The 24,911-nt window shown below is 46.4% G+C and overlaps 1 protein-coding gene across 2 annotated transcripts in view; it reads left to right on the top strand.

The window, feature by feature from the left end:
• The window catches only part of LOC119660338, a 42,913-nt gene that overhangs the window by 4,750 nt on the left and 13,252 nt on the right, over positions 1 to 24,911 (top strand). Inside the window, exon 1 of one of the 2 annotated variants that reach the window (XM_038068823.1) lies at positions 13,831 to 14,009. The exons of the other annotated variant lie outside the window; for it this stretch is intronic. Coding sequence (XP_037924751.1) covers positions 13,911 to 14,009 — 99 coding nt within the window. The 5' untranslated portion in view covers positions 13,831 to 13,910. Of the gene's footprint in view, positions 1 to 13,830; positions 14,010 to 24,911 lie in introns of those variants that run through there. 2 annotated transcript variants of the gene reach the window in all.

The raw sequence follows: 24,911 nt of genomic DNA, 5'->3' as shown, positions 1-24,911 counted from the left end.
ATCATCAACGGCGGATCAATCGGCATCCGGTCTTGGTCTCCGCCGAAGCCGGTCCCAAGCCCGGTTGTGAAAGGAGGAGGGATGGATAGCTTCAGTCTGAATGGCTGTACGCCACCGCAGCGTCTCAGGGGATAGGTGAGGAAAGCGCAGGAACATTGCAGTCTTGCAGATTACTCACTAAGGAAGCTATCTCAACACCTGGCAGCTAGGGATAAAATGCACCGCCAAAAATGAGAAGAAAGAGAAATTTAAGGTCCGGTACGGATAACCGGCGGGAGTCGTCTGACTTGGTGACTGGGTCAGGCTCTCGTAATGGACAGCACGGCGTCGAAACCGCTAGTCGTGGGCCGTTCGACGTCTAGGCGCCACGACGACCAGAAGCACGGCTCCGCCTGCTGCAGCTGTTTCGCCACAATCTGTGGCGACCACTTCAGCAGGTTCGCGTAGGAAGCGGATGAAATGCACTGAAGAAATGAACCTCTTCATCATCCGCTCCTACTACGAAATAACGGCGGGGGCGGGTACAACATCTTACCGCCCCTTGTTGCACCAGAGATTCGTCGAGCGTTTCCCGCAATTCGCGCACGTGACTGTGCAGCGAGTCGCAGACCAGTACCGCTTTATTACTCGCAGCGACACAATCCCGGCCACCATCAGGGAACGTGTTCGACTTGAAGTCATCGGGGAAACTGGTGACCGAGAGTCGATGGGGGCAGAGGCGGTGGCATCAACAACACCACGCCGCACTGCAGGTAACAGTTTCAGTACTCGCCGAAGCACTCTTCTCCACCGTCCAGCTGAGGTTTCCGCTGAAGTTCGGGACGAATTCCAAAGAGCGTGTAGAGAATTCTCGGATATGGATTCTTTGCATAGACCAAAGATTCCCAGGCTCTATGCATCTCCAGCAACTCCAGGAATTCTATCTCAAATCAATGATGAGATTGCATCTCGACTGTGTGCTGATATGTCGCTGCTGCAACTACAATCACTTGTGTATTGTGGTGCAGTTGCGGCTATCAGATTGCATGGTCAGAAGATTCGCTTTCGTGTTATTAGTTTGAGTGGCAAAAGGGATCCACCATGGAAAATTCGTTTGGAACGTCGGCGGGACTCACTAAGGCAGGACATTGCTAGACTAATTCAGATCAGCACTGGCAATGCCAGCCGGCGGGTGAGAAATAAAGTGCAGAGGGTTTACTGGAACTATGTCATCCCCTGTGAGACACCCGTAGTTGAAATTGTGGACACACTAAAACAGAAACTTTCTGTCATATGCAGTCGGTTACGACGGTATGGCGAAAGTTATTCCAGACGTGTCCAGAATGCAACATACGCGAGGAACCCGTGGAGCTTTTTCAGATCTCTCAATGAATCCCAACAGAGCGCCCAGACAACACAGTTCTCGGTGACGGAAGCGAAAGAGTATTGGGGTGGACTTTGGGGGGTTACCCGCCCAGCATGCTGAGTGGATCATCGCCGAAGGCACCCGCCATGCCAATACACCTGGCATGAATTTCGCGGATGTTACCGAAGAGGAAGTTCGACGAGCCATAAACAGCTCGAAGAACTGGAGGGGCCCAGGTCTGGATCGGGTGCAGAATTTCTGGTATAAGAAATTTACCAGCGTACACAGTCGGTTGGCACGCAGTATAAATGAGGTCATGAGTCGGCCGGAGGAATTTCCACCTTTCCTCACTGCGGGGATTACCTACCTTGTCCCTAAGAAGGACACGGTGCAGGAATCCGCAGACACAAGACCGATCACTTGCTTACCAACCCTCTACAAATTCATCACGTCCATTATTAGTGGAAGGATCAATGCGCACCTCGAGACCAACAACATTCTGCCCGAGGAGCAGAAGGGCTGCCGAGTTGGGTCAAGGGGTTGCAAAGAGCAAGGCTTTTGATAGCGTTCCGCATACCTGGCTAATCGACATCCTACATCTGTATCGCATTGATCCGAAACTAATAAAGTTTTGGGCGACAGTCATGGAAGGGTGGCATACCACTTTATCGGTGCGTACATCTGAGGGTGCTAATACCTCAGAGCCCATCCGTATACGGAGGGGCATCTTCCAGGGGGATTCGTTGAGTCCTCTTTGGTTTTGTATGGCACTGAACCCCCTTTCATGGCTACTGAATGATGCTAGAGGGCATGGTTTTGCAATAAAATATGGCCTACGTGCTAAGTGCGAACTGACACACTTGATGTTCCTAGATGATATCAAGCTGTATGCTGGTACTGACAACCATCTTAGAAGTCTGTTGCGAATAATAGACATGTTCAGCCGTGATATTCGGATGGAATTTGGATTAGACAAGTGTCGAATCCAAGCCATCCGCAAAGGTCATCACGAGCCGCATGCCGGACATAGCATTGGTGACCTCCATATCGAAGCTATGACCGAGACAGACTTCTACAAGTACCTAGGAATTCTGCAAGGAACCCATGCTCGAGTTGGTGATCTGAAGGAAGCTCTGCTGTCCGAATTCCTGCGACGTGTAAAGCTGGTGCTGAAATCGCATCTCTCGGGGAAGAATAAAATGAGCGCGTTGAATGTATTCGCTATCCCTTCACTGGCTTTTGCATTCGGAATATTGCCGTGGACGAAGACCGATCTGGAAAACGTCCAGCGGCGAATACGGACAACTTTGTCCAAATTCCGAATGCATCATCCAAAGTCTGCCGTGGAGCGGATGAACCTGCCTCGTGACATCGGAGGTAGAAGCGTGGTTGACGTGGCGGCACAACATCATCGTCAAGTCAACTCGCTGCTGACAGTAAAGAGCAGGCGAGTCCCTTACATGCAGCTGTCTGTAAGGCAAACTGTGGACTGACTCCACTTAACTTGAAGGATCGATCTTTCAATCCTCTGAGTGGGATGAAGTCGGACCAAGAGCGGATCGATGAATGGAAGTCGAAGGCAATGCACGGTAAACACGTGAATTGTCTTTGACAGCCATTTGTCGATTTGCATCTGTCGAACAGATGGCTGTGTGCTGGTTCAGCGTTAGAGACGTTGGACCATCTCATTTCTGGCTGTACTGTTATGGCACCGATGCAATACATCACCAGGCATAATGTTGTATGTAAGGTTATCCATCAAAACCTTGCATACAAACATGAGCTGATCACGGGAACATGTCCGGTTTACCGATATGAGCCGCAAGCAGTACTTGATAGTTCTGCTTACAGTATGTATTGGGACCGGCAAGTTCTGACTGATCGCCATACCGCACACAACAAGCCTGACGTACTGTTAGTTGACAAGACGGGTCGCTCCGCGTATATTATTGATGTTGCTATCCCCCATAATAGCAACATTGAACGGAAATACGTGAAGAAGAAGGTGAACTATGAGCCATTGGCTCGGGAAATCAAAGAAATTTGGCGTCTCGAGCGGATGGTTGTAGTTCCCATAATATTGTCAGCTACAGGTATTGTACCTAAATCCTTGACGGCTTCCCTTGATGTCCTGGGACTTTCGCACAGTCTGATTCAAACCATGCAGAAGTACACCATTCTGCATACATAACATTCTGTCTTAATAAGAAACTCCAAACTCCCGGTTTTGCGCCGAGGCCCACCAATTTGATATCCCTAAAAGCTGTCTGGCGTCCTGACTTACGCCATTGCTCCATCTCAGGCAGGGTCCGCGTCGTCTTTTTTTCCTACCATAGATATTTCCCTTATAGACTTTCCGGACTGGATCATCCTCATCCATATGGATTAAGTGACCCGCCCACCGTAACCTATTGAGCCGGATTTTATCCACAACCGGAAGGTCATGGGTATCGCTCATAGATTTCGTCGTTATGTAGGCTACCGAATTGTCCATCCTCATATAAGGGGCCAACAATTTTTTGGAGGATTCTTCTCTCGAATGCGGCCAAGAATTCGCAATTTTTCTTGCTAAGAACCCAAGTTTCCGAGGAATGCATGACGACTGGCAAGATCATTGTCTTGTACAGTAAGAGCTTTGTCCCTGAGAGAGGTGGGATGTTTCGAGCAGAACAGTTTTTGTACGCTGAAATAGGCTCTGTTGGCTGACAACAACCGTGCGCGGATTTCATCATCGTAGCTGTTATCGGTTGTGATTTTCAACCCTAGATAGGAGAAATTTTCAACGGTCTCAAAGTTGTAGTCTCCTATTTTCATTGTTTTCGTTAGACCACTGTAATTCGATGTTGTTCGTTCTTTTGGTTTTGGCGCTGACGTTACCACCATGTACTACGTTTTGCCTTCATTAATTTGCAGTCCAAGATTTCGCGCCACCTGCTTGATCTGGATGAATGTAGACTGTACATCTCGGGTTGTTCTTAACATGATGTCGATATCATCTTCGTAGGCCAGTAGTTGGGTGGACTTGAAGAGGATGGTGCCTCTCGCATTTATATCGACATCACGAATCACTTTCTCCAGGGCCAGGTTGAAGAGGACGCATGATAGGATATCCCCCTGTCCTAGACCGTTGTTGATGTTGAATGGTCTTGAGAGTGACCCCGCTGCTTTTATCTGCCCTCGCACATTGGTCAGGTTCAACCTAGTCAATCTTATCAATTTCGTTGGGATACCGAATTCTCTCATGGCCGTGTACGATGTTACCCTGGCTGTGCTATCATAGGCGACTAAAGTCAATGAAAAGATGGTGCAACTGATGTCCATATTCTTTCAGTTTTTCCATCGCTTGCCAGTCGTCAGGCATTGATTCGCTGTCCCATACTTTGGGCATCAGTTGATAAACCACTTTGTGTAATTGGTCACCTGATGTTAATTTATCGCCGGGGTATCTTCGTGTTTCCTGCAAATTTGAAGTGTAGAACTGAAGACATGGTCAATCTTTATGCCGACCTACCTTAAGTAGCACTGCAACGAAAGGTATGACCCTGATCAAATCAAGCCCTCTTATTAGGCTGACAATTTGGATGTTAGCGTTTGCCTCTATAATAACCTCGGTACATAGCTATCAATTGCATGCACATCAATTATCAAATAATGGAATTTGAGTGATAAGATAAAAACTCGAATAGCAGTGTGTAGGGTCAACTAATAAACGTACAACACACCAACCAACTTTTAAGATTACCCCAACCAAATTTCCAAAATAAAACGATGCCAAATGATGACTGGAGATTTTATAATACAGACGGCATTCTGGCGTGTGTTTTACTGATTACAAAAATGCAATGTCATATTATGTTATGGAGTAGGTAATCTCGTCGTATTTATAGACAACAATTCGTCAGAGTCGATTCCAAAAAAACTCACGCTCCTATCAGAGCTAAACAATTTGATAATCACAGTTTGTTAGCACTGTCCGCCATATGTGCCAGTAATTAACGTATACAGTTTATCAAGCTAGTATTCATACAGAAACAAAATTGCTATATTTCGGCAGGTCTTTCACGAAAACATGTAGGTGAGGCTGCGTCTGAAGAGTTGCTTATTCGTTGACAACACAGCCGTCAGGAATTGTTAAAAAAGTTGGTATTTTCCCGAAAATATTGGTCCATGTACTAAGAGGAACGAGTAAGTTACACCTCAAAATGAATGCGGTAAGCCATCAAGTGGATGAGAGACTCAGGACCACACAATCCTCATACAAAAAAGTCAGACCAGCTAAGACCTAAACCAATAGTGTTCCTCTCGATATAATTCGCACATATGTGTATTGTATCCTTCCTCGCTGACAGACAACTTTCACAAGTATTTTGTGCAATGAAATGATCAGTTTCAACCCCACGCACTCGTCACCTTTCCAACAAATCTCAAAACTAAGACCAGCTTCGAAAAGTAGTAACCGAGTCCTTTCATTTGATACCCTACATCACTATATTTGGTGAAAAAAATGGGGACCCCCCCCTCCCTTAAATCGACGTAGAATGATGTAACTCACTGTATGCGTGAGGGTTCACAGTTCCCACCTTTCCACCAAATTTGGTGTCAATCGCTACAACCGTCTCCGAGAAAAATGCATGTGACAGACAGTCAGACAGACGGTGGCACACCAATGACAATCATTAGCTTGCCAACTGCTTGGACAAACAAGTTGCTGGAAGCTGGCAATGTGAAGATCGGGTGAGTTGTCTGTAGAATTCGTGAGAAGATATCTCCTGCTATGTGTTAGAAATGTCAACAAGCAAGCGCGATAGGTCTGACCGGTGCATACGGTGTGGCGAAAAAGGAGACCTGGTACAAGATTGTGAGAAAGACCCTGAATCCTTGCTGTGTAAAGATGCAGGGTTTGGTGATAAGGGCCACGCCGCAGGAAGCGGAAAATGACCGTTGTCTAGGAGGGTACCAAAAACAAAGAGTAAATGATTTTTTGAGCCAGTCAGTACTTGAGCTCGATGCGGACGTGACGATTATTAGCGAACCATACAGACCAAAAGATAACCCGGTATGAGCCACCGACAACAATGGAAAGTGTGCAATTTGGACGACAGGACGGTTTGAAAAAATAACCACAACGCCTGGAAATAGGTTCGTAAGAACCAAAGTTGACGGTATTCATGTCTACAATTGCTTCGCGACTATCAAGCTATACTGTTTAGTGTAGTGGAGGACAGAAAAATGGAGTATCCAAAGGACATAAAGTCATGCCGGACAAAGCAGTGGAAATGTTCACTGAGATATTTAGGGATAGTTCCACAAAAACAGGTACAGCGAGTGAAAAATCTGAGCAAATTGTCAGAAGCATGGTCGCAGCCTGTGCTGCCTCAATGCCAAGGTGCAGAAATAATGATCACAGATTACCAAAACCATAGTGGAATGACAAAATCAGACCACTTTGTGCCATATGCCTGCAAGTGAGAACAAACTACCAACGCGCAAATGATGAGCAGGAAATTGCACAGCGGAAGGCTAGGTACATAACTAGTCGAAGAGAGCTGCGGAAGTAAACCGAATTTCTTCCAAGAACTCTGCGAAGAGGCTGACATCAACCCATGGGGAGGATCCTATAGAGCGGTAATGACTAAGTTAGAAGGAAGCAGGGCCCCGTTTTATTAGGAAGAATAGTGGCCACTCTATTCCCACAGCAAACCAAATGCACTATTGCGACCGAAAGATAGCATCCCACAACAGGTATCCCTAGGATAACAAAGGATGAGCTTACCGAAATGGTAGGGGCTAAAAATGCACCAGGGCTGGACGGAATCCCGAACGTGATTTTCAAGACGGCGATAAAAGCAAGACCGGAGTGGTTCATTTCCATATTCAATACCTCCTTGGAAGAGGGCTCCTTCCCGACTCAGTGGAAAAGAACATATAGACTGATTCCAAATATCCAGCGTTGGATCACGCACAGCCATGGAAATGTCTACTATCACTTGACCCAATTTCTAACTGAGCATGGTGGATGCCGCAGGTATTTACATCGTTTTGGACATGATGATTCTCTCTTCTATCCTAAGTGTATAAACGAATACGACGACCCGGAGCACGTACTGTTCGTATGTTCGAGATTTACAAATGAGGGGGAACAGCTTCAACTTCTCTTGACAAGATACTTATAAGTGGAAACGATCATTCCGCAAATGCTCGAATCCCAAGAAGTATGGAATGCAGTTAGTTCCACCATAAGCTGTATTCAGTGAGTGCAGTGAGCGAACAATTCTCACCGAAAGAGTAAGCCGATAGGGCTTGGATCCGCCGAACGATGTAATGTCTCTAGATAGTTCCGAAGGGCATAGCGGATAAGGAGACGTGTTTTTAGTAGGTAAAAGTCCCAGACTGTGGCTTTCGATGCTTTCCACCACTAGACAGTAAACTCATCATCATCATCAACGGCGCAACAACCGGTATCCGGTCTAGGCCTGCCTTAATAAGGAACTCCAGACATCCCGGTTTTGCGCCGAGGTCCACCAATTCGATATCCCTAAAAGCTGTCTGGCGTCCTGGCCCACGCCATCGCTCCATCTTAGGCAGGGTCTGCCTCGTCTTCTTTTTCTACCATAGATATTGCCCTTATAGACTTTCCGGGTGGGATCATCCTCATCCATACGGATTAAGTGACCCGCCCACCGTAACCTATTGAGCCGGATTTCATCCACAACCGGACGGTCATGGTATCGCTCATAAATTTCGTCATTGTGTAGGCTACGGAATTGTCCATCCTCATGTAGGGGGCCAAAAATTCTTCGGAGGATTCTTCTCTCGAACGCGGCCAAGAGTTCGCAATTTTTCTTGCTAAGAACCCAAGTTTCCGAGGAATACATGGGGACTAGCAAGATCATAGTCTTGTACAGTAAGAGCTTTGACCCTATGGTAAGACGTTTCGAGCGGAACAGTCTTTGTAAGCTGAAATAGGCTCTGTTGGCTGACAACAACCGTGCGCGGATTTCATCATCGTAGTTGTTATCGGTTGCGATTTTCGACCCTAGATAGGAGAAATTGTCAACGGTCTCAAAGTTGTATTCTCCTATCCTTATTCTTCTTCGTGTTTGTGTTTGACCAGTGCGGTTTGATGTTGTTGGTTGATTCGTCTTCGGTGCTGACGTTGCCATCATATATTTTGTCTTGCCTTCATTGTCTCGGGTGGTTCTTCCCATGATGTCGATATCGTCAGCATAGGCCAGTAGTTGGGTGGACTTGAAGAGGATCGTACCTCTTGCATTTACCTCAGCATCACGGATCACTTTCTCGAGGGCCAGGTTAAAGAGGACGCATGATAGGACATCCCCTTGTCGTAGACCGTTGTTGATGTCGAATGGTCTTGAGAGTGATCCTGCTGCTTTTATCTGGCCTCGCACATTGGTCAGGGTCAGCCTAGTTAGTCTTATTAATTTCATCGGGATACCGAATTCTCTCATGGCCGTGTACAGTTTTACCCTGGCTATGCTATCATAGGCGGCTTTAAAGTCAATGAACAGATGGTGCAACTGTTGTCCATATTCCAACAGTTTTTCCATCGCCTGCCGCAGAGAGAAAATCTGATCTGTTGCTAATTTGCCTGGAGTGAAGCCTCTTTGGTATGGGCCAATGATGTTCTGGGCGTATGGGGCTATCCGGCCTAGCAAGATAGTGGAGAATATCTTATAGATGGTACTCAGCAACGTGATACCTCTATAATTGCTGCACTGTGTGATATCTCCCTTTTTATGTATGAGACAGATAATGTCTCGTTGCCAATCGTCAGGCCCCAGGTCCCATACCTTGAGCACAAGCTGATGAGCCACTTGGTGTAACTGGTCGCCTCCATATTTAATCAATTCGGCTGTAATTCCATCGGCTCCTGGCGACTTATGATTTTGTAGCCGATGAATTGCACGGACTGTTTCTCCTAAACTTGGTGGTGGCAGTATTTGTCCGTCGTCTTCAGTTGGCGGGACCTCCAACTCGCCGATGTTCTGGTTGTTCAGTAGCTCATCAAAGTACTCAACCCATCGCTCTAATATGCCCATTCTGTCGGAAATCAGATTTCCCTCTTTGTCTCGGCAGGATGGGCATCGAGGTTTATAAGGCTTCATCCTGCTGACTTGTTGGTAAAACTTGCGCGCCTGGTGCGGTTGCTCCCTGTACTTTTGTAGTTCAGAGACTTGTTGGTTCTCCCAGGCTTCCTTTTTCCGTCTGTGAAGTCGCTTCTCCGCTCGACGGAGTTCGTGATAAGTCTCTGCGCGTGCCCGCGTTCTTTGAGAATGCAACATTACTCGGTATGCAGCATTCTTCCGTTCCGTTGCTAGCTTACATTCATCGTCAAACCAGCCGTTCCGACCCCTTTTGCGGCTGGGGCCAAGTATATTTGTGGCCGTATCCATGATAACGTTCTTCAAGTGATTGTGAAGATCACTTGTTGATGCTTCATTTCCAGGTCCTCTGTTGTCTGCGGTTACTGCGGCATCCATTTCCCTCTTATAGGTGTCGCGGAGGGTTGTATTGTGGATGGCTTCAGTGTTCACTCTCACCTGATTATCAGAGGGGATTCTAGGTGGTATTGTTATTCGAGCTCGGAGCACCATGCCAACGAGATAGTAATCCGAGTCTATATTGGCCCCCTATATGTTCTGACATTCATCAAGGCTGAGAGGTGGCGGCGTTCGATCAACACGTGGTCAATTTGGTTGAAAGTGGTAACGTCTGGAAAGGCCCACGTATGTTTGTGGACCGCTTTCCGCGCAAACCAGGTACTTCCAACAACCATTTCGTGTGACCCTGCTAATTGAATAATCCGCAGTCCGTTATCATTGTTTGTCGTGTAAGCTATGGGAGCCAACGTATCGCCTGAATACGGGCTCCTTCCCTACTTGGCTGTTAAAATCCCGAAGTATGATTTTGATATCATATCTGGGACAGGCTTCGAGGGTTCGTTCTACTGCCTCGTAGAAGGTATCCTTCTCCGACTCTGCAGTCTGCTCTGTAGGGGCGTGAACGTTTATGAGGCTTATATTTCAAAACTTGCCTCGTAAGCGCAGAGTGCATAGCCGTTCGCTTATGTTTTCAAAGCCGAAAACAGCAGGTTTCATTTTTCGGCTGACTAAGAAACCTACTCCGAGCACATGGTTTACTGGATGACCGCTATAATATATGGTGTAGTGGCTCTTCTCCAGGAAACCGGTCCCTGTCCATCGCATCTCTTGCAACGCTGTTATATCAGCCCTATATTGGGACAGGGTATCGGCTAGCTGCTCATCAGCTTCATCTCTATACAGGGAGCGCACGTTCCATGAGAAAATACGCAAATCGTTATTCCGTTATCGTTGCCGGGTCCGTCGTTTTAAAATCCGTCCTGTCCGAGGCTCCTGTTGTGGCTTCGTAACAAGTTGTTTTCCGTGTAAGGTTGTCAGCCCTACCCAACCCCCAACCTGGAGGACCAGTTGGTACAATTTGTCCCGTTTTTAGGCGCGGGAGACTCGCGTTCATCCTTCTCCGTCTGCAGCTTTTCGTTAAGAAAGAGCTCCCAGCGGTCACTACGTGGAGGTGGAGATAGGGTTTGGTAGTAGAGCTGTTAATGTTGGTTCAGCAGGCATTTTCCAGGTTTTATGCTCCATCGTGGGTACCAATCCGCGTTTCGCCCTGGGACCTAGACTACCCTTTGACCACCAACTGTAAACTGATTTTAATAATGTTTTGTTTTATACAAAACCTTGAAAACAGTGGCAACAATGTGGACGTGTAACATAGGATCCCTTCGTACCCCCATTTTAGTTTCAAACCACCACCGGTAGTCGTTCATGAGCCGCGTAGCGATGAGGTTCGGCAGTACGAGAAACGCGTGGGTATTGTTGCTTCATACGAGTGTGGAAAGGCGGCCAAAGCGATTCACAAAACGCTTAAAACCGCTATCCATACGTAAACGATTCATGTACCCAACGATACAGAGAAACAGATGACATCGAGAAAGAGGCGTCCCAGTTCTGTGCGACCGCCGAAAATTGTGCGGACTGTTCGCGGAATAGTTTATCGGAATCGGCTGCGCAAACAGAAGCATTTAGCATTTCCACGCGTACCATGAGTCGTATTTTACGCGAAGATCTTGAGTTAGGGGTCAACAGTAAATGCGTCTGTTATGCCTAAATTAATAGAAATCCGTCTTTAGCGATGCAAAAAAACTGATAAAAAGCTTCGCAGAAAATGAGCATCACAAAATCATCACAAAAATTTAATAACCGAAATGATCGGGTTAATGTTAGGTCATGTTATGAGGCTAAGGATCGAGCACCATGCGTTCAAAGGTTGTACCACCCTCCTTCAGTGATACTGTGGTGGGGAGTTTCCTACCACGACGTGACCGACCTTCATTTTTGTGAAACCGATGTCAAGACTAACCCAGCGGTGTATGAACAGATGTTAGAAACCTAGTTGAGCCCCTGAATGAAAGCTTGTTCGAGGGTAATGATTAATGCTTTCAGTAGGATTTAGGATTCGTCTGTCGTCGTCGGCATTCCAATTTGGCACCTTCGAAGGCCAGTCCCCCCCCCCCTTTTTATGAGTCAAACGTAGCCTAAATGCTCAGCATATAATTCGTGGTGTTTGATAGTATAGTTGCTCCTCGACCCTGTGGTAGGCGGTTAGCTTGAAAATAGAAGTAGAGAGGCCCGAACGATTCTTTCGAATCCTCACAGGACGCAGGGAGGCAAAGAAGCCTCTCACCGGCAAAGAACAAAACCCCAAAAAAGAACCATGGACCAAAGTTGGCGGAAAGAAAAATGCGACACTTAAAAGAAGATTACGACCCGAACTGATTATCATCTCGAAAAAAGGTTATATGGCTTATACCGATATCGTCAGGAAAATCAAATCCGATCTCGAAGTGATGGGCCTAGGAGAAAGCGTCAGCTTACGGTTAATATTCGTGTTGGTGGCCATATCATCACTTTGAAGCCGGTTGGCAAATACTTGGGGGTGATGCCTAACATTGGAGATCCAAGATACAGTCGCAGATTAGTTGTGGCAGGAGTAGTTCGCTTCACACTATTACACGCAGCACGGATTTGAGAGGAAGCACTAGCGTGTGAGAATAATCGGAGGAGAGTAAACATGGCTTGCCGCTTAGTGGCGTCAAGGGTGTGCAACGCCTTCAGAACAATATCAGGCGAGTCAGCGTGTGTTAATGTGAGAATGATCCCGATGGACATTCTGGCAAGTGAGGCACGCTGTTTTTACGAGAAAAGGAGAATGAATCCACCTGGAAAGGATACAGAATGCCGCAAGCCAGGAAGGCCAGAATCGCTGGATAAGTGGCAGCAACGGTGAAGTGATTCGCAGACCCACACTTTAATTCCCCGTATAGAGCAATGAATCCAGCGACGACACGGCGAGATTAACTATTATCTGACCCAATTCCTGTCAGGGTATGTTGGTTACAGGAAGTATCTGCACCAATTCAGGTTGGATGATTCTTCCTTTTGTCCTGAATGTGGTTGCACACCTGAGAACTCGGAACACGTTTGGTCCACTGCCAATGATTTTACTCACAGAGGAGGAGCCTGAAAGGCTCTTTGAAAATCAACATAAGCCCGCAGAACATCGTCGAGCAAATGCTGAAGTCAGAAGGAAACTGGTGTACGGTGAACTCCGCAATCAAAAGTATACAGGGGGAACTTGGAAATGCGGAGCGCGCAAAGAGGACGCGAAGAACTGAAGGATTGGTTGCTTAAAAGCGTAGTATTTTTTTGGGGCGGTCCCGCGGGAAAGGAAGAAGAAGAAAGTAGAGGTGGTTTTAGTGGGTGAGAATCCCACACACTCCTGCAACCTGACGCGGCAATGCCTTTTTAATATTTCCACCTCTCTCCATAAAAAAAGACAGATAGACATTGAACCGATTTTAATAAAATTGTTTTACAAACAACAAAACTTTAAAAACACCATGAAAATCAACTTTTTCGTACTGCAGGGTTCTATCTTACGCGGTATATTCGATCAACTTTGACGATTCCCAGCTATGAATGCTTCACTATGCCGCTTGTATTAAATAGGGTTCAACCAACGAAGACCTTTCTAATTCATCTCCTTTTATGGAAGCTCTATTTAATAGTGAAACACCATTAAAGGAACTATAATAGTTCGATGGTGTTTCACTATTAGCTAGAGCGACTGTACGTCGACAAAGTGGCTCAAAACACTGGTGCATATGAAAAGAGAGAGCAAAACTTCTTGTGAAAACAAATATAGAACGTAAAATGTGTAAAAACTAAGTATACTCCCCATGAGTGGCAGAAACGTCCACCATATGATCTCTTGCCCACCCCCAAAGTTTGAGCGACCTGCGTAGTAACTTTATGTTATTGATGAGAATAATGATGCGAAATCATGACCATATCATTAGAATTTGAAAAGATAAGCTCCGTCATTGCTATTGAATTAAATTTTGAAAGCCATGATCAGTTTGGTCGTACGGCGAAGGAAAACTATTCAGTGTTGATTAGATCGTTGGGTTGAATACGTTGTCCAATTTTCTTGTGATCATAAAATGAGTTTCAACGCGGATGAACTAGAAGCCCCAGAATGGGTCAATTCTGATTTTCTGAAAAAAGTTCTTGAATATAATGGAGATCTGAAAAATGTGGCGGTAAGTATCTAGAATCTAATTATACTTTTGTATCTGAAATCTTCCAAAGAGTTGCTACACAAGTTTTCTCAGCAATTAACAATCAAAATTGGGTAACAGCATTCTATATCATAATCAGGGGGGATTCATCTACTGGAAATCAGTGGAACGGGTCCATTAGGCGGATCTTAAAAGTCAAAAGCTAGTAACTTAATTCGTTTGTGGGTGAGCTAAGCCTTATCAGTGTTATGCAGAAGTTCTTAAGTTCTAGTCCTAAGAAATACGTTTGACAATTTTATGTGTTCTTTTCAATAAATGAAGGAAAAAGCGGAGTTCATTTCAATATAGAACGATTCCCAATACATAGTGGTTTGAGTTCCTGAGTTGATTCGTTGTTTTGGGCATTCCAGAATGATCATTAGTAATCAGACCCACATTGGGCGCCGTTTACAATGAAGATGGTCAGAAAATGCTAGCCACCCGTTTACATGCATCAACCACGAAAGCAAAGCTTTACTTCCCCTCGGAAAGTCGAAAGTATTGGCCGTGCAAATCCTCTACTCTCTAAACGCATCTCTATAAAACTATCAAGGACCCCGAAAAAAATCCCAAATTAGAGAGCACAACGGGTACTTCAACCAGCTGCACTACGATGTGGACGAACCTACACTGTCAAAATTCTAGCTGATCCTTCTTAGGCACTCTACCATTCATGTTCGCAAGTTGATCTCCGCCTGCCACCGGGCGTCTTCGCTACTGGTGTACTCCTGAACTAGGAAGAGTGCCTGCCGTGCCAGCCACCTCGTGACATTCCGTCCTCTTCTTGATCGTCGTGAAACCGATCTATATACATCCGTTACAGCGGGCCGCACTTGAAGACGGGCCCGATACTCCGCAAGAGTAATTGTCCTCCGTCTGCTATCTGTCGGGGCTGATCTACTGCTCCCAGGGACCTCCTTCATCTGGTCTCATGGATGACTATGCACCGTCTGTGCATCCGGACACGGAACAGACTTTTAGGATTCCCTGTGGGAAGACAGACTCCATCATCTCCAATACCTATTTAAGGTAAATGATTCCTTTTGTAAGAAATTTCATAACTGGGGGACTTCACAACTGTCACCCAATGTGTGAATGAAGGTACCACCCTGCAAGGCTCAAGCAAAGTACGTCCACAACTAAATGTTAAAGCTTTACAGAAAAAGGCTCGAAGTGGTCAGAAGCCTGCATGAGGTAGATCAACCGCCTATTTCGGATATTGATAGTTCAGGGCAAGTACCAACGAAGAAGTTCCTTCAAACAATTCCCTATGCCGCCTAGATACGTTATTTTTGCCAACATCAACATTCAGACTTTGGTCGATTTCCTGATTGATTATTTGTTTGCCGAATTTACGTAAAGCTTCATGCAAGACTTAGTTGGACAATAGAAGAATTCCAGAGAATGGTAGGCAATGTGGCGGCATACGCAAAAACTAGGGGTCCACCAGTTATCGGCGGTGACTGCAAAGCGTGGGCAACAGAGTGGAGTAGCAAGCATACTAACGTCAGAGGTCGAAGGATACTGGAAACGTTTGCGTCCTTGGAATTAGAAATTTCAAATAACGATGGGACAGACACATATCATAAAGCTGGTATGGATTCGATCATTGGCATCACTTCCGCCAGCTTTTCGCTTCAACCTAAGATGAGGTGGTGAGTTAGAGAAGAATTCACCCACAGTTTTCATCAGGCGGTAGTGTTTGAAATCAAAGACCACAGAATGGTGCAGAAACTCAAAATGACAGGTCCAAAATGGAAGGATACCCTCTTCAATAAGGATGCGTTTGGCTTGGTGATGAACTCCGCCAGTATGAACCAAGGATCAGCAGAAAAGTTGACTAAACAGATAATTCACTCTGTTGCCAAAGCGTCCAGCAAAGGAAGCTCACCATGCTACTGGTGGAGTGAGGAAATAAAGATGTTGAGGACAAAATGCCTGCAAACTGAAGGAAGCAACTAATGTTCAAGGGGAAGAGTAGACTTCCAGGAGTTGCTCTTAAAATTCAAACAATTCAGACATGATTTGCAGAAAGCCATCAAACAAAGCAAAACCAGAAGCGCTAAAAACCTCTGCAACGAAGCTAACGTAAACCCCCGGGGCATAGCCTATAGAGTCTGATGTGATGTGATGTGATGTCTAAAATAAAAGGAAAGAAATCACCGCAAGAAACTTGTCCGACAATGCTGCCAACGATAGTGGAGACACTGTTCCCGCAAAGATCGAACACAGTCATCGAAACAATCGGTATAGCTGATTAAGAAACCATACCGCGTATCACCGAAGATGAATTGCTCCAGGTATACAAAAAATAAAGAACAAGAAAATACCGGCACCTGATGGTATTCCCAATGAAGTAGTGAAAACGGCCGCTCGCGCGGGATCAGACATCTTTATACAAGCAATGAAAAAATGCCTCGACGAAGGAATATTCCCTAAAAAATGGAAACGGTATTTGGTTTTGTTGCCAAAAAGGCTTTTGCCGTAAGGCAAAAGTAAGAGGCTTATGATCCGTGAACAAGGTGAACGCCTGCCTTCAAGGGAATATCGGAAATGCTTAATATTCAGATACGCGGCTAATAATTCACGATCGTATGCGCTGCAATTCCGTTGAGTGGGATTCAACTGTTTTGAGAAGAAACCCAACGGTTGACAGCTTTGATTCACAAACTGGTGAAGAGCAGCACCTACTAGTATATCTAAGGCATCAACGAACATGGCAAGAGTTGGATCTTGTTGAGGGAGTGCCAAAAGCTATTGCCAGGTGGTTTCAAACGCTTAGATGTTTACTGGAGACCACAAACCCATCACGAATCCTTGGTCTTAGGACCAGACAGGAAAGCGTTAAGTAATACCTGGTGGTGAGCGCCTTTGGGCAGGAAAGAATGGTAGAAGTTGACCATACCCAAGAACCTCCTAAGATGTTTGACCGTCTTTGGCAGCGGAAAGCTCGCGATCTCCTGCACATTGGCTGGATGCGTTGAATGGCGTCAAGGATAATGGAATGGCCTAAAAATTTCGAAAATTTCATTTGCATTTGTCAACGGCAATTTTCAAAGAGGCGTGGCAAAATGCACTTCAGATGTGCCAAATACTCAGGCTGGGTGGAAGAAGCAACCAAAACGTCATCCAAATAGAAACAGAAGTTCAAATTTCGTAGTACAGAGTGGTTGAAGGTTTGCGCCACATTGCACAAGCCAAAAGTCATCCGTAGAGTCCAAAAGGTGTGTAAATTACTGTCTTTCGAATATATCCGGGAGCTACAGAGATTTGATGGTAGGCTCTGGCGGCATTCAAGGTCGAGAAAATGCACAAAGTCTTGGATGCGTGGAACGAGGTACCGGTTAGGAATAGTCTGAGCATTCAGGCGTCTATAATCTCCACAACGTCGTCATTCGCCATTGGACTTGAGGACCAAATGGAGTGATGATGACCAACTGCTGTTGGCATATACTCTGCTTAAGTAGTTGTTTAAACTCTTTCCGCGTAATAGCGAACTTCTGGGGTGGCAGACGGTACAATTTCGAGAAGATTGGCGAACCAGTAGTATTGATTTGGTGCTGGACATCATGCTTAACTTGTTAAGAAAGACTACATTCGGTATTAATATTGCAATATTTTTGGAGGAGTCTGAGAATTCGTGGGTCGGCAACGTCCTCAAAAATAATAGGAAGAGTGTTGTTCCGATGGGCGTGGAGTTTACTGCCGCTAGTTTTAGCTGCTGGGGAAATAGTTTATTGGATCTGGAGACGGGGAGGACCAAGACTTCCGCGCAGGTGTGACACTTCTGGTAGACGTCGCCGTACTCCCCAGCAAACACAGTTTTTTGGAGTTGCGTTGGTACATTTCGTGACTTGATTCGCAAACATATGGTAATACCAGCAAACGCTGAAGTTTGATGTGGACCGCGGCGAGCGGCTAACCCAACATCCATTTCTCGAGGCGACCGTTGAACGAGTTCAAGGATTCCGTAGTGTTGCAAATCCCCTTGCAACAATTTCCTGATGAAGGGTTTGCAGAAACTCCTAACTCTCTCTCTCTCTCTCTCTCTGACTTCTGTCATCAACTCTACCGGAAGGTGTACTTCCAAAAAATTCTGTACAGACTTAACTCTCGAGTTCGTGAAGGTTTCATCCGGTTTTCTAAGAGAGTCCAACTTGGGCAACTCATCCTTATTAAGGACTCTGTCTAATCTGGAAATCCCGTTTTGTTGTTCCAGTTTCTCAGAGTATGCTCTAAAAGTATATTCGTCTGTAATGGTTAGATGAACTCTAAGTGACAGTGAGAGTGAGACTTCCTCTAGCGTCCGGTAGTCTCTGATCAATTGCAACATTTTTGAAGTACGAATTGTTAAGTCAATTACTTCACCTATTTTCCACTCCACGAACATAGGAGAGCAATACACGTTCGCGGTCATCAGACCAGTTGATGTGATAAAATTAAATAGCTTCTCTCCTCTTGGATGGCCTAACAAATTTGTTGAGCATTCACATCACACATTTTTAAAAATGCAATACCACTTGATTCTATATACACCGCCTTAGTTCTTGCGCCGACGGAGGATATAATGAAACACAGGCTAAGTAAACAGAGGCAGCTATGACATTTCTTCTCTTACCACTAACCTGGTATAGTGAGATGACCGCAACTAGGTCCTGGGAGCAGAATTCTCTCAGGATTCTTACGCCTAACAATTTTGACATGAAGATGCAAAGTCTTGGTCCTGAGGATCTCCCATCAAAAAAGATTCTAGCCCTTTTTTCCTGATCCAATACCGCAGATTCTTTTTAAACTGAACCAATGACTCTTGTCCCAGAAACATAGAAGGCAGCTCTGAAACTTTGTTAGCCTTGCTTTCAGGAGAAACCAAGAGGTTTTCGCATGCTGCAGGTTAATTTGGTTAGCCTATCTATATAGATGTGATTGTGGCCTAATATGCGCAGAGAAACTACCCACTAATTGTAGAGTCCATTGCGTCCCATGTGGAATTCATGCTTGTCCTCATCTTCCGCCGAAAGTTCCGCTTTCTTGCGTCCAATTTCTCTGGATATTGCCAGACTTGGTGGATGCCCAGGTCGTTATTTCCAGGAAGTCTTGCCTTCTTTTGCAGTTCCTTCCTCTGTCGTTCCCTGGAAGCCAGCCTTCCCGGGTTCATGGCATCCGAGCTACTCCGTTTTCTCGAAAAAATAGGCATTAGTGCCTCCGGCAGACCGGCCGTTGTCACGTTTCCACTCCCTCCCATTATAGGAGCTGCTATCATCCCTTTCTGGCAATTCTTGGATACATGATGATCCTATGTGTACATCGCCCGTAGTGAGTATGTCAAGTACGTCCAACTATTCAATGAGATACTAACAGCAGCAGCAACGAAAAACTGCCCTCAAAAAGGTGTCCTATCGCTACTTCTATGGAGTATGCTGATCGACTCGCTACTCTCCGAAGAAGTGAAATATTTGGGAACAAGAGATAAAAAGCTTCTTTGAAACAAACATGTAGAGGTAAAGTTGATACGAGTTCTCATAGCTTATGGGCTGTGCCCTGTGAGGAGTGGCCAGATCTCCCACCAGGCGCGACCCCAGCTGGCGGATTGGGGCATACCTATTGATGTGTAAATATGTGTTCATGCACTTTTCTTTTCTGACTGTGCATGGGCTAGTGTTTGCTCATCTCTGGTGCGCGGACCAAAATGGCTATGGGAAGGATACCCAGAACATAAAACCACCATGGAAGACGAGAGAAGGAGTAAACTTACGGTGCAAGGGCTCGGAACCCCAGTACCGGCGGCTTTTGGGAGTGAGCAAGCGGGCTCCCGGTCGTCGATATCTCTCGACGGCAGTGCCTCGGTGGTGGACAACTTGGCCACCTTGGCATATAATGCTACAAGTGATTTAGATCTGGTGAAGGAGGTATTCAAGCGAAGTACGACTTTACCGAGAACACCAATAACAAGACCAAACAAAGATGAACTAAAAGCAGCTTTTTGGACAACAAAAACCGTGACAACACCCACCGCACATGTTCAAGATGCTCGACAGCAGGAGGTGCTCCAGGAACAAGGAAGAGATCCATTCAAAAGAAGCTCATCAATTTTGAGATCTCCACCAATGCCAAAGACGATGAAGGATAAAGTACAGGCCAAAAGTGAAGGACCATGTAAAAGGAGTAACCCTGCCGGGACTTATAGGGAGCAGAGTGTCGATCCGGAGGAATTACCCTTCACCCAGCTTGGGGCAAAAATAGTTGAGCTGTCCGAGTTTATCAAGGACAAGCACAAAGTGCACCAAGCCATAAAGAATATGGTGAGGGCTATTAGAGTTCTCTATAATAGATCGCAGATGGAGGAAAAGAATAATAAGAACACGCCGAACCTCGCTGTGCCAACAGTGTCACAAGCGACCCAAGTGACGCCTAACCGTACTACCATCGAATCCCAGCGAAATAAGCGAGTACGTGAAAAAGAGGGGGATCCTTTAAATAATCAGCAGGCGCCTAAGAGAAAAAAAGGCGGACAGGACATCCTGAAAATCAACATCAACCGCTCAGAAGGAGGAAAGCATACAGCGAATCTAGGAAACTCGACCAGCGTTGCGAAGCCCAAAACGGACGAAAACGATGGATGGACTAAAGTTACCAACAAAAAAGCGAAACGAAAAGCAAAAGTGCGAACTCGTCCAGATGCTATTGTTATCTCCAGTAAGGGTAATCTGTCCTACGCGGAGATACTCAAAAAGGTCAAAGCTGATCCCGACCTAAAAGATCTGAGCGGAAATCTGAACAGAATGCGAAGAACCCAGAAAGGGGATCTCATGTTCGAGCTGAAAAGATCCAGCGGTGGCAAAACTGATGACTTTCGAACTCAAGTGAAAAACTCACTTGGGGAGAATGCCGCAGTGCGTGCCCAAAAACATGAGATCTATATACAATGTAAGGATCTCGATGAAGTTACATCGAAAGGAGAAATTTGCACTGCTCTGAAGGAGCAATTCAAGTTGAAAGAACTTACAGAGGAGTCTGTTATCGGTCTACGGAAAGCCTATGGTGGCACTCAAATGGCCACCATACGAGTGCCAGCGTTGATCGGTCCGATCGATGCAGAAGGTGTGGGGAGAAAGCCCATATTGCCAGAGAGTGCAATAGGGACACCAAATGCCTATTGTGCGAAGGAAAAGAGGGACAGGATAACCGGCACATTGCCGGAAGTGGCAAATGTCCGGAATTTAGGAAGGCGCTCACTGCAATGAGAAAATGAGGTTTATTCAAATAAACCTCAATCATTGCAGGGTCGCTCAGGATTTACTTGAGCAGACCACGTTCGAATCTAAGATGGAGGTTGCCATCATAAGTGAACCGTACAGAAACCGCCACGGTGGCGTATGGGTCACAGATTCGACTGGTGGAGCGGCGATATGGGCTTGTGGTCGACAAACCATACAATGTACTGCAAGTCAGGCAGCCAGTGGCTTTGTGTGGGCGAAAATAAGTGGTGTATATGTATACAGCTGCTACGCCCCACCAAGTTTGACACTGTCTGAATTCGAGCAAATGCTTGATAATCTTGTTCTCGACGCAAGGGGACGAAGTCCAAAGGTGATTGCTGGTGATTTCAATGCTTGGGCCCTAGAGTGGGGTAGCAGAGAATCAAATGCTAAGGGGCGCAGTCTATTAGAGGCTTTTGCGCAGCTGGACATGGTTTTGGCTAACGAAGGTGCCGTAAACACCTTTCAGAAAGGGGGGTCAGGCTCGGTTGTAGACCTGACCTTTATCAGCCCTGCGCTGGCGCGTGGTATATCCTGGTGCGTCAGCGGACGCTACACCCACAGCGATCACCAGGCAATCTTCTTTGAGACATGTGTCGAGCCACAGGGCAAAGAGCTATCATGCCCAAAACCGAAAAAGGTTTCAGGCTGGTCTGCAAAATCTTTGGATGAGCAGAGCTTCTTAGAGGTGTGGTTAGATCAACCTGATATAGCAGGCGCCTCTACGGAAAGAGCCGTCCATCTGGCTCAATGCATCGCCAAAGCATGTGACGCGTCTATGCCTAGGAGGTGCTCATTCCCCAGTAGAAGACCAAACTACTGGTGGAATGATGAACTGACCGGTCTTCGATCAGCCTGCCACCGAGCCAGAAGAGCGGCTCAGAGGGCGGTAGGTAGAGTCGATCAAGGGCAGAAAGAGTGCGCCTATAAGGCAGCCCGCAAAACCCTCAAGCTCGCCATCTAGCGAAGCAAGAGGAAATGCTTTAAGGAGCTCTGCCCAGAAGCGGACATAAACCCGTGGGGGAGTGCTTATAGAATAGTGATGGGACGATTCAGAGGCCGCTGCTCTCCGCAGGTCACGTGTCCCACCCTCTTGCTGAAAATCATCCAGGGGTTATTCCCCCAGCAAGAGGAGAGCACCGACACATTCCAACCACCTCTGAATGTGGCAATTCCGCCAGTCACCAGAGACGAACTGCTGGAGATCTGCGGCAGAATAGGAGACAATAAAGCGCCGGGCCTGGACGGAGTACCGAATAAGGCCCTTAAGCTTGCCGTGAAATCCAGGCCGGACATGTTCGCTGAGTTGTTCGAAGCGTGCATGTCCGAAGGAATATTTCCGGCGGCTTGGAAGGGACAGAAGTTGGTACTTCTGCCTAAGCCTGGTAAACCACCAGGTGAACCATCGTCATACCGACCCATATGTCTTTTGGACACGATGGGGAAAATGTTGGGGCGGGTAATCTATAATAGATGACTCACGGTTGTTGAGAGCCAAGGCGGCCTTTCAGATCGGCAGTATGGGTTCCGAAAAGCCAGATCAACCATTGATGCCATCAAATTGGTTACTGGCTTGGCCGAAGATGCAATTCACGGAAAGGGTAGTACCAGCAAATATTGCGTGGTAGTAACCCTGGACGTGAAAAATGCATTCAATTCGGCCAATTGGAATTTAATACGCAAATCCCTAGCGAAGGTTGGTATTCCCGCCTATCTCGCTGCTATCGTCGATAGTTACTTAACTGAAAGGAGGCTCCGGTATGACACTGACGACGGACTTAATCTTCCCCTTTCGGAGGAAGCCACAGTGGTGGATTACGCTGACGACATAGCACTGGTTGTTGTCGCAAAGCATCTTGAAGATGCTGAGTTATACTCAAGTGAGGCAATCAGTGCTGTCAAATGCTGGTTGGAAAGCTCTGGTTTGACGCTTGCGGAGGAAAAAACAGAAGTGGTCCTCATCACGAAGCACCGGAAGAGAAATTACGCCTGTGTTAGAATCGGGAATCATATCATCACTTCCAAGCCGACCATCAAATACTTGGGGGTGGTGATAGACAGGAAGCTCAGCTATAAGCAACACGTACAGTATGTTTTTGATAAATCATCCACTGCTAGTATGACTCTGGCGAGGATGATGCCGAATGTGGGAGGGCCACGGCATACCTCTAGGTTGCTTATAGCCAGGGTGGTGACCTCAATCATGCTCTATGCGACCCCAGTTTGGAGCGAGGCATTGCGGATGTCAGTTAACACTAGCAAACTGAATGCAGTCTACAGGAAGACAGCTCTGAGGGTATGCTCTGCCTTCAGGACTGTCTCAGATGATGCAGCATTCGTCATCTCTGAAATGATGCCGATTGACATCTTGGCAGATGAGATGGAGAATATATACCATGCGAAGCCAATCTCTCCCTTATCGCAGACGAAGAATGCTGAGAGGGAGATATCCATAAATAGATGGCAAGAGCGGTGGGAACGCTCGGGAAAGGGTCGGTGGACTCACAGGCTTATTCCTACCATCAAGGAGTGGTTGGAGAGACGACACGGTGAGATTAATTATAATCTCACCCAGTTTCTCACGGGACATGGAGGATATCTCCAATACCTTCACAGGTTTAAATTGGAGACCTCACCCGATTGTCCAAATTGTGATGGAGAGCATGTATTCTTCCACTGTCCGAGATTTGTGGAAGAAAGGAGGAATCTAGAGGAGACTCTAGGAGAGGTGCTGGTACCAGAAAATCTGGTGCCGAAAATGCTAGCACATCAAGAGAATTGGGATGCGGTCAACTCCATGGTCGCATCTATTCAAGATAAATTGCGAAAGGCAGAGGAAAGGAGAAAAGCGCGGTCACGTGCGCCGCGTATAGAAGAAATGAGATAAAGCTAGAGTGAGCTGACTCCGCCCCGTGATGTAATACCTTATGGTGGTTCCGCGGGGCAGGGAGGGAGTCGGGGGTGGTTTTAGTGGGTAAAAATCCCACACGCTGGTGTGCCCAGACCAGTGTCTTGTGAAGATTTCCACCTCCTCAAAAAAAAAAAGCTTATGGGCTGTGCAGACTGACCTTTGCCTCGACATGGGAACTCAGACCTCATGTGGTAATGTAGATATACGTTGTTGTCATTAGGCCGATGATGTTCGCTTATGCATCATAATGTGGTGGGTTATAGTGAGACAAAAAGGTTTTCACCGTAAGCTAGCCGCACTGCAAAGAACTATTTACCAGTGCAATGAACACGACATCCGGCGCAGCTCTAAATGCATTATTCGATTTGCAACCCCTGGATATATTTATTCAAAGCACTGCAATGAGAGCAGCTCACAGACTAGTTCGATTAGATCTATGGGGAAAAAGCGGACGTGGGGGCACAGAGCATTGGAAGAGTTATTGGGAGTACTGAATCCAGTTCTTACAATGCCTTCTAATTCTCAGGTCCCCATACCTTTGTTTGGCAGAAGATATGAGGTTATCCTGAAACCTAGAGAGAACTGGGAAGTCCCAGAGGAATGCGTGGCGGGATGTACGGAAGTCTTCCACACCGACGGCTCCAAAACAGAACAGCCTGTCAGAACCGATCGTGCATACCGCATAGTTTATCCAACCGAAAAGCAGGGGAACTTGCA

The sequence above is a fragment of the Hermetia illucens genome, chromosome 6, assembly GCF_905115235.1.
Source record: "Hermetia illucens chromosome 6, iHerIll2.2.curated.20191125, whole genome shotgun sequence".
NCBI lineage: Eukaryota > Metazoa > Arthropoda > Insecta > Diptera > Stratiomyidae > Hermetia > Hermetia illucens.
This window is presented reverse-complemented; position numbering and strand designations above follow the sequence as displayed.